At 46.1% G+C, this 11,049-nt stretch overlaps 1 protein-coding gene across 3 annotated transcripts in view; it reads left to right on the top strand.

The window, feature by feature from the left end:
* Positions 1-384: 384 nt before the first annotated feature.
* BAG1 (BAG cochaperone 1) overlaps positions 385-11,049 on the top strand; it is a 240,109-nt gene continuing 229,444 nt past the window's right edge. The window contains exons 1-2 of one of the 3 annotated variants that reach the window (XM_044294526.1): positions 397-473; positions 4,083-4,215. Coding sequence is in view for 2 of the 3 variants with exons in the window: in XM_044294525.1 (XP_044150460.1) it covers positions 434-473 (40 nt within the window). In the remaining variant the exon portion in view is untranslated. Of the gene's footprint in view, positions 474-4,082; positions 4,216-11,049 lie in introns of all 3 variants that reach the window. The other 2 variants (XM_044294527.1, XM_044294525.1) reach the window with 2 other exon arrangements.

Raw genomic sequence — 11,049 nt, 5'->3', positions numbered from 1 at the left:
GAGTCGCCATTTTTCTGACGATCGCTAGTCATAGTTTGTTATGAGCCAGCAAGGAAGTTGTTCAGTCCAGGACCACATTACCTGACAGCGCAATCTCTTGTGGCCAGTACTTTATGATGACGATGTTCCTGTGCTGGATTATTGCTACTGGTCCCGTGCATCTGTGGGGACATTGTGCTTACATTCCGCCTTGTGATGTATAGTGTAATAGAAATAAATTATATATTAGAAATACGTATAGAGAGCCCGCTCTGTCCTTTTCCCGCAATCTATATAATACAAAGCAAGGCAACAGTGAGACTTGCCCTCATCAAACATGGCGCGTTTGAGCGACCGGAAAGGGAACACAGCCGGAAGAGTTTTTACCCCGGGTAGGAAGTAAATTGTAATTGTGATAGTGATTCTATCAAGGAGACATCGTGCAGTGACAGGCATGTGTTCCAACAGCGACTTCGTCGTCACCATCACACATGGTAATATATACATATATATCACTCCCTGTAATAAATCTTTCTATTGTTACTCATTGCACGTTATGTCATTGTTCAGAACCGTGTGTGAAATATGGTCGCGTTATGAGACAAGTAAGTCAGATATCATTAGCCACTTTATCAGAGGGATCCTGCCACTGGTCCTCCACAAATCAGATTCACGTGAACAAAGGATTTTGTAACGTTATATTACCCTACTTCGTGAGTTTTCCCTACCTCCAAACTTCCGGTGGTACTGCTAATGACGTAAGGAGGCCTTCCTGAGTTTTGACGATCTGCGCATGCGCAAACAGACAGTTTATGGAAAATCTCAGCGGAGTTCAGCTTCACAGCGGGACACTGCGCATGCGCCAGCCGGAGTTAGCCGCGCTTGCGCACTGGGCCGTAATATTTCCATACAGAGGTTCTCCTGCGCATGCGCAGTGTCCCGGTGTGAAGCTGAACTCCGCTGAAATTTTCCATAAACTGTCGGTTTGCACATTCGCAGATGGTCAAAACTCAGGAACGCCTTCTCACGTCATTAGCACTGCAACAGGGAGTCAGGAGGTAGGGACTAGTGATGAGCGAACTTCTGTTTTAAGTTCGGCGTCTAAAGTTCGGCTTCCGGTTAGCGGAGAATCCCGATATGGATTCCGACTTCCGTTGTGGTCCGTGGTAGCGGAATCAATAATGGCCGATTATTGATTCCGCTACCACGGACCACAATGGAAGTCGGAATCCATATCCGGATCCAGATCGGGATTCTCCGCTAATCCAAACCCGAACTTTAGACGCCGAACTTAAAACAGAAGTTTGCTCATCTCTAGTAGGGACATCTCACGAAGTAGGGTAATGTAACGGTACAGCTGGTTTCTCAGATGTGACTGAGGGTCACATGACCTGTGATGTCAGCTTCTCTCCCTGCTCTGATAATATTTGTGCACAAGCCTGAGAGATCTTTACAGGAGACACAGTGCTGGTCATGTTCCCCTGCACTGCCGGCTGCTGCTTATTTCCCTCTTACAGAATTCTTAACCCAGTAGCTGCAGGCAGTGAGGAGACAAATTCTGGGCACAGGAGCTGAAAGAGAAGTTCTGAAGAGCATTGCAGGTAAGAGGGAGATCCTGTGTGTATTAGCAGTGTCATTATACAGCTGGGACTTGTAATTCTATACATACAACATGCTGCTGAGTCTCCCAGCAGGCAGACATGTCACTCAGGGCAGCACTTGTATTCACTCCCTTAGCAGTGTCATTATACAGCTGGGACTTGTAGTCCTACACATACAACATGCTGCTGAGTCTCCCAGCAGGCAGACATGTCACTCAGGGCACCTCTTGTATTCACTCCCTTAGCAGTGTCATTATACAGCTGGGACTTGTAGTCCTACACATACAACAGGCTACTGAGTCTCCCAGCAGGCAGATATGTCACTTAGGGCACCTCTTGTATTCACTCCCTTAGCAGTGTCATTATACAGCTGGGACTTGTAGTCCTACACATACAACATGCTGCTGAGTCTCCCAGCAGGCAGACATGTCACTCAGGGCACCTCTTGTATTCACTCCCTTAGCAGTGTCATTATACAGCTGGGACTTGTAGTCCTACACATACAACATGCTGCTGAGTCTCCCAGCAGGCAGACATGTCACTCAGGGCAGCACTTGTATTCACTCCCTTAGCAGTGTCATTATACAGCTGGGACTTGTAGTCCTACACATACAACATGCTGCTGAGTCTCCCAGCAGGCAGACATGTCACTCAGGGCACCTCTTGTATTCACTCCCTTAGCAGTGTCATTATACAGCTGGGACTTGTAGTCCTACACATACAACAGGCTACTGAGTCTCCCAGCAGGCAGATATGTCACTTAGGGCACCTCTTGTATTCACTCCCTTAGCAGTGTCATTATACAGCTGGGACTTGTAGTCCTACACATACAACATGCTGCTGAGTCTCCCAGCAGGCAGACATGTCACTCAGGGCACCTCTTGTATTCACTCCCTTAGCAGTGTCATTATACAGCTGGGACTTGTAGTCCTACACATACAACATGCTGCTGAGTCTCCCAGCAGGCAGACATGTCACTCAGGGCAGCACTTGTATTCACTCCCTTAGCAGTGTCATTATACAGCTGGGACTTGTAGTCCTACACATACAACATGCTGCTGAGTCTCCCAGCAGGCAGACATGTCACTCAGGGCACCTCTTGTATTCACTCCCTTAGCAGTGTCATTATACAGCTGGGACTTGTAGTCCTACACATACAACATGCTGCTGAGTCTCCCAGCAGGCAGACATGTCACTCAGGGCAGCACTTGTATTCACTCCCTTAGCAGTGTCATTATACAGCTGGGACTTGTAGTCCTACACATACAACATGCTGCTGAGTCTCCCAGCAGGCAGACATGTCACTCAGGGCAGCACTTGTATTCACTCCCTTAGCAGTGTCATTATACAGCTGGGACTTGTAGTCCTACACATACAACAGGCTACTGAGTCTCCCAGCAGGCAGACATGTCACTCAGGGCACCTCTTGTATTCACTCCCTTAGCAGTGTCATTATACAGCTGGGACTTGTAGTCCTACACATACAACATGCTGCTGAGTCTCCCAGCAGGCAGACATGTCACTCAGGGCACCTCTTGTATTCACTCCCTTAGCAGTGTCATTATACAGCTGGGACTTGTAGTCCTACACATACAGCATGCTGCTGAGTCTCCCAGCAGGCAGACGTGTCACTCAGGGCACCTCTTGTATTCACTCCCTTAGCAGTGTCATACAGCTGGGACTTGTAATCCTACACATACAACATGCTGCTGAGTCTCCCAGCAGGCAGACATGTCACTCAGGGCAGCACTTGTATTCACTCCCTTAGCAGTGTCATTATACAGCTGGGACTTGTAGTCCTACACATACAACAGGCTACTGAGTCTCCCAGCAGGCAGACATGTCACTCAGGGCACCTCTTGTATTCACTCCCTTAGCAGTGTCATTATACAGCTGGGACTTGTAGTCCTACACATACAACATGCTGCTGAGTCTCCCAGCAGGCAGACATGTCACTCAGGGCACCTCTTGTATTCACTCCCTTAGCAGTGTCATTATACAGCTGGGACTTGTAGTCCTACACATACAGCATGCTGCTGAGTCTCCCAGCAGGCAGACGAGTCACTCAGGGCACCTCTTGTATTCACTCCCTTAGCAGTGTCATACAGCTGGGACTTGTAATCCTACACATACAACATGCTGCTGAGTCTCCCAGCAGGCAGACATGTCACTCAGGGCAGCTTTTGTAGCCACTCCCTTAGCAGTGTCATACAGCTGGGACTTGTAGTTCTACATATACAACATGCTGCTGAGTCTCCCAGCAGGCAGACACGTCACTCAGGGCAGTACTTGTATTCACTCCCTTAGCAGAGCAGGGGGAGCGGCTGATTTTGTTTTTATTGCAGGTCAACAAAGGGCCAGAAGAGATCCAAGGAAATTAGGAAATATATATATATTTTTTTTTTTTTTTGCGTAAAACTTGTTTAGCTTAGTTATATATCGTTGACCGTCAGATTTACAGTGCTATATTTTTTTTTTTTCATTTGCCTGGATGTACAACAGGGCCCAGGAATAAAAGAGCACCATGCTAATTTGAGGCCCAATGTGGTTATTTATGAATCTTGTTCTGACAACTGTGGAGGCTCTGGGATAAAATAATAAAAGTTACCCCACTTTGGAAACTATTCTCCTCAAGGTATTTATTAAGGAGTTTAGTGAGCATTTTGGCACAGCAGATGGTGCAAAGTAAAACATTTCAATATGAAATATGCCTTTTCAGTGCCCAACATGTTGTGCCTGTTGTGTTCCATTTTTTATTATTATTATTATTATTATTATGCTTTATTTCCTGGTTATATGTGGCCCTATTCTAAACATGAGAGGGCTCAGGAGTAAGCACCATGTTCATTTTGAGGACCAATCTGGTCATTTACACGGCTTGTGCTGAAAACTGTAGAGGCTTTTGGGTAGCATAATGAATGGAACCTCCGAGAAGTGGCCCCATTTTGGAAAATCTGCTCCATAGGAACATAGTATTCATACAATCTATGAAAGAATAAATCTAATAATTGCTTGATATAGTTCCCTATGGGAACTAATAAAAAGTGTTAAAAAAAAAAAAGTTGGGAATATTCTAATCACTCCCCTTTCCTCAAAATAGATTAAAAAAAACATCATATGCATTGCCGTGTGAGAAAATGCCTTTACTATTAAAATATAAAAATATTTATCCCATACCGCAAATAGCGAAATGGAAAAAAAGTGAAAATGACTGATGCACCATTTTTTTGGTCTCGTTCCACTCCCACAAAATATTGAATAAAAAGTGATCAAAAAGTCAGACACAACCCAATGGTATTGAATAGTACAGATCACCCCGTAAAAAAAAAAGAGCTTTGTACACATAAAACTAAAAAAAGCTATGGGGCTCAGAATATGGCAATGCAAATTTAAAAAAAGTAGTTCTTTCCAAAAGTTTTTATTTTTTAAGCATTAAAATGCAAGAAAAACTATACATGGTCTAAATGGCTTCTTCAGGGCCTCTATGGCTGCCTCATGGCTTCAGGGCCTGGTTTCCTGTCCCTTGGTTTAGGGCCTGGTTAGCTAAATCATGGCTTCAGGGACTCATGATTGAATTCAGCCTTTCTGGCTGAACGCCTGTGCATTTATGCCTGCTTGGCTGCACTCCTGTGCGTCTATGCCTGCTTGGCTGAACACCTGTGCGTCTATGTAGGTGTGGGCGATATGGTCTAAAATCTATATTGCGATATAATTTTAAGCATGTGCGATATGCGATATATATTGCGATATATTGTTTTCTATATTGGGGGGGGGTGTTTTAAACTTTTTTTTTTTTTACTTTTTATTTATTAACTATTGGCCTCCTTAAGGGCTAGAACCCTTGTCATATTCACCCTAATAGAGCTCTATTAGGGTGAATAGGACTTTACTCTCTCCCTGCTGCCCTGTGCTTTGTGCACACAACAGCAGGGAGCTGACCATGGCGCCAGCCTCTGATCTACCCCCCCCCCCCAGCCTCTGATCTACCCCCCCCCCCCCCAGCCTCTGATCTGCCTCCCCCAGCCTCTGATCTGACCCTCTGGTAATGCAACCCCCCCCCCTCCCTAGTATTAATCATTGGTGGCAGTGGCCACAGGGTCCCCCTCCCCCCCCCCCCCTTCCATCATTGGTGGCAGTTTGCAGTTCCAATCGGAGCCCCAACAGTGTAATGCTGGGGCTCCGATGGGTTACCATGGCAGCCAGGAGTCACGCTACTGAAGCGCATTATACTCACGTGCTCCGGTCGGAACTGCAAACTGTCACCAATGATGGGGAGGGGGACCCTGTGGGATATGGCCCGCACATTCATTGGTGGCGCAGTGGCCACAGTCCCTCCCCTCCTACTCTGTCCTCATTGGTGTTCAGCGGCAGTCGCGTACAGTGGGGAGGGAGGGACTCCCTCCGCTTTGTCGGCCGGCTCAGGAGAAAATGGTGCGCGCGATCATATCGCGGTCTGGCGATATGGCGAGAATCCATACCGTGGCCCAAATTCATATCGCCTATACCGCCCACCCCTACGTCTATGCCTGCTTGGCTGAACGCCTGTGCGTCTATGCCTGCTTGGCTGAACGCCTGTGCGTCTATGCCTGCTTGGCTGAACGCCTGTGCGTCTATGCCTGCTTGGCTGAACGCCTGTGCGTCTATGCTTGGCTTGTACCATTCCTCTATTATTCCTACTAGAACTAATGAACAAATTGCTAGTAGTCTGCAATAAAGGTCCTGTGGGGGGTTACCAGTTGACAGCACTGATTGAATAATATCAGGCTGTGCAATGACACCCCCATCTGGACCTTCACTGCAAACTGCTAGCAAGTCATTCATAACGAATAGCAGAAACAAGAAGAATGGTGCAACATAAAGTCATACGAATAGATGCTCCAGGATTATTGTTACATGGGGGTGCAAGTAGAATCCAAAACAGACAAATCCGGAGAGGTGAAGGGTCCTCTTTAACGACAGGTGATAAATATCGATTTTAGGACAAACCCTTTAAACCTCATAAAATCACTGCAACAGTGACCTCAGTGGTGCTGACCCCCTCAGCGCAACAGTGACCTTGGCTAAATTCAAAATTGTCTACATTTGCTATTCATGCATGGAAGACAGTTCTAGAGCACTAGTAATGGTTTTCCTGCATAAATAGCAACCCCTTAATGTTATGTAGTCCTTTGTATTAACTATTTTAATTACTGTAGCTTTCATACTCCTCGGCTGAAAATACTCCTCAAAAATGGTAAGAGGAGTATTTTTACTCTTCCAGAAAAAATGTAGCACAACCTCTGCCTGTCTGCAGAACTACCTTTGAGTCCGTGCCTGGTTGGCTGGGTTGCCTTTGAGTCAGTGGCTGGCTGCCTGTGAGCCTAGCCTGTCTGCCTAGCTGCCTTTGAGCCTCGGGGTAAAAACTTTCGGACTTTGTGTCAGGGTGACCAATTTCATGTGCCTCTACACCTGTGTAGCTGATTGCATCTCTGTTTATGCTTGCTGAAATGACTGCTCCTGCAGCTGTGCATTGTAGCTGTCTGCTTCTACTGCTGGGCATGTGTGGTGCAGTGGTGTTTGATTGGCTGCCTACTTGGGCAGCCGTGTCTGGATGTCTGGCGCCTTCTGCGGCCGTGTCTAGATGGTGTCATCTGTGTTTGGATGATTGTACTTGAGCTCTGAGTGTCTACGTGACCTGCTGTGTCTGAAGTGCCGCTATGTCTGGACAGTGGTGGTCGCATGATGAACTAATTCTGTGTCTATGCCTGGTTGACAATTTCAAGTTTATTGGTCTACAGAAAGCAGAGCGCACCAGCAAAGCCCTATAGTGTGAGTGAGAAGATGGGCTGGATGATATTGTCTGAAAGGCCCACAGCATGTATGTCATACCAGCAAAGCCCTATAAGGCTCCTGGTTAGTAGTACAAACATGGGCTGGACTGTACTGTTTGGATGGCCTACTGGAGAGGTATTGCACACCAACATAGCCCTATAAGGCTCCTGGTTGGGAGTAAGAAGATGGGCTGGACTGTATTGTTTGGATGGCCTACAGGAGGTATGCCACACCAACATACCCTATAAGACTTGTGGTTGATAGTAAAAAAGATAAGCTCAACTATATAGTCTGGTCAGCCTACAGGAGTTATGGAGTACCAGCAAAACCCTATAAATCCTTGCCACTGATCTGGAAGTCCCAGGCACTCCCTGCAGGGTCGGAGTTTGTCTCCTGGGGTCCTCCATGCGTTAGTTCAGGCAGTGTGGACCCTAAGAGGCCTGAAGGGTCCAAGGGGCTCTTTAAACCTTTTGCAACAGATCCATGGGCACCTCCGAAGGGATGAATGATACTGTAGGGTTCCATCCTGGTTGGCAGATTGCGAGGAAAATTAGAGATTTTGGCGCCTGAAGTATTTATAGTGAACGTAACAGAAAAGAGAGGGGCCTTCAGCAGATCTTGGATCTAAACATCTGTTTTGCAATGTAATCTGCACCAAAGGAATCAGTGGTGGTTGTTCAGCAGGCATCTTCAGTTTTGATCATGCTGTGTCAAGATAAGTAACTATCTAAAATTGTTTGTTAAATCTGTTATTAGTTTTATAATCATTTGATGGGAAACATATATGGGATTTCTTTTATAAGATTATGCCTGGTTTAAAGTCTAATGTCTAGTTTTTAACGCTTCTAGGTTTTAGAATGTTTCTGGATCCAACTCTCAGTTCGGTCCTCTTGTTAGCCTTCGGTTCCCTCTACTAACATCTGGGTCTTCTTAGCATAGAATACTTTTCAAGTGCTGTCCTTCCTGAGGGGTGTTTTATTCCTCTGCTATTCAGTCTCTCTATGGTGCTGTCATGGGTGAAGGGAAAAATGATAAATACACATATCGGTAATTTGATTTTTCAAAACCCATGACAGCAGCCCTCTAATTCCCTCACTGGTGCTTGTGGTTGATGTTTCTGTATTTCATTTAAAAAGAATGGAAGCAAGAAGTTATGAGAATTGCATGTGTATGGCTTCTTTTTTAAATCAGATATTTTTATTTGATTTTCACAAGTATATTCGAGAACAAAAGCAACCCAAGCTACCCTCCCACCTCCCTACCCCACCCCCACCCCTTCTCCACCCCACCCACCCACCCTTCCCAGAGTCTCGCGACCAGATGAGTCCAGAGTTCATGGATCGTGCAAGAAGTCCGGCAGCAGATCCTTTTACACATGCAATGCATATTTCGTATTCCATAATCTAGGCCATACATCATATATACCACATCACCAGTTATCATCCAAGCGCTTCAGTCACATATCATCCCTGCACATAGTAACTAGAAATACCCAGACCATATGTTACATCATATCTGACCTACGGGCTAAATACTCCACTGTAATGCTGCATCCAGGAAAACCACACCGTCTCAAACTTTTTCATGGACCCTCTCTTTTGATAGACGTACTTCTCCATTCGAACTAGATTGTGTACCCTAGCCTCTAGTTCCTTCACCGTCGGTGGCAATATATCTATCCAGTGGAAAGCTATGCTTTTTCTAGCCTGATACAGTATCCGTCCAATAGCCAGCTTCTTTTTTGCCATGCCCGGCAATATCTCAAAAAACCCCAACACGCATATCAAAGGTGTAACATCAAGACGTACGTCAAACACAGTGTTTATTATTCCAATGACCCCTGTCCAATACCGCCTCAGTCTCGGACAGTTCCACATGAGATGGATCAAGTCCGCATTGGACGTGTCGCACCTTGGGCAGCGGTCATTGTCTCTATACCTTATTTTTTTCAAGACTACCGGCGTCCTGTAAACCCTGTGTAGTAAGTACAATTGGGAAACTCTCTGCGCTTCACTGACAGCCAGCAACGGGCAGTCTTCCAACACTTTTTCCCACTGTTCCTCAGTGAGGTCTGATATGTCAGACTTCCACTTGCCAAATAGTTGTAAAGGTGTATTTTTAACCTGCATATCAATAAATACTCTGTAGTGAAAGGAAATAACACCATTGGTGGTACCACTCATCGCTGCGAGGTCTATAATACTGTGTTTTGAAGCAGGGGCCACTTTTCCAGCCTTGTCTTGCGTTTTTATGGCGTGTCGGAGCTGTAGGTACAAATAAAAGAATTTCTTAGGGATATTAAATTCCTGTTGTAACTGCGCGAATTCTTTCAATACACCCTCAGAGTACAACTGGGACATTCTATTCAGGTTATACGAATTCAACACCTGCAATTCCGCAAGCTTATCCAGCTCTTTGTACATATGGTTAGGCCAAATTGGAGTATACGCCGTATATCCAGTGACCTTTGTGACCTCCCTGGCCTTCCACCACACCTTGTGGATGGTGTTCAGTACTCCAAATCGTTCCCCTTTAACACGAAAGGTACCGTCCTCCAGTGCAGACAACAAGCACGTCCGTCCTACAAGAAATCTCACTACTTTTCCTACTGTGTTCACTTTCTCTATATCTCCCCATCCTCTGATATGCTGTAGCTGACTCGATAGGTAATATAGCCACGGGTCCGGTACGGCCAGACCTCCACTCGTTTTTGGTCGCCGTAGAGTGCCAAGTTTAATACGGGGGACCCCTTTCTTCCAAATTAAGTCCCTAAACAGAAAATTAAGTCCCTTTATAGAAAAAACGGATCGGTACCCAGCAAGGAGCATTATGTAGGAGATACAGCAACTGGGGCATCAAAATTATCTTTATAAGGTTGGTCCTACCTACAATGGAAAGTGGCAGCTTGGTCCACGTGTTCACTTTATCTTTGAATCTGTTTAATAGTGGCGTCAGGTTTAGGTTTTCATAGTCCCTAGTGTCAGGGGATATTTGGACACCTAAATACTTAAAGGAAGTTACTATCGTCAAGCCCATGGCGTCCCCCGGGTTTGGGACATCCCCTTTAGCTAGTGACATTATCACAGACTTCGTCCAGTTAATACGGAGACCAGACAATGCCCCATAATCATTTATAACCCTCATGGCTTCCTTAAGGGAGTTTCTCCAATCTTCCAAGAACAGTAACAGATCGTCCGCATAGAGAGCGACTTTTTCAGTCAGTTCCCCATACTGAAAACCCTTCACCGAGCTTGTCTGCCTTAATGCCTCCGCCAAGGGCTCCACTGCCACCGCAAACAATAGCGGGGACAGGGGACACCCCTGTCTCGTCCCTCTATGTAATTCAAAGGGATCCGATAATGCCCCATTAATCCGCAGCACAGCTTTAGGGGCCGTATACAAAAGCTGCACCCATTCAATATACTGGCGCCCAAAGCCCATCCTCTCCAGTACTAGCCATAAGTATCGCCATTCCACACTGTCGAATGCCTTGGCCGCATCAAGAGATGCGACCGCCGCACACGAGGTGTGGACCTGACTCTCCTGGATATTCATGAAAAGTCTTCTGACATTAACAGCAGTGGAGGCATTTGGCATAAAGCCCGCTTGGTCCGTATGGATAAGCGCCGTAATGACCTGATTCAATCTATTCGCCATT

Source organism: Bufo gargarizans, chromosome 5 (genome assembly GCF_014858855.1).
Source record: "Bufo gargarizans isolate SCDJY-AF-19 chromosome 5, ASM1485885v1, whole genome shotgun sequence".
In the NCBI taxonomy this organism is placed as follows: Eukaryota; Metazoa; Chordata; class Amphibia; order Anura; family Bufonidae; genus Bufo; species Bufo gargarizans.
Note: the sequence above shows the minus strand (reverse complement) of the source record. Positions and strands in the feature narration are given on the sequence as shown.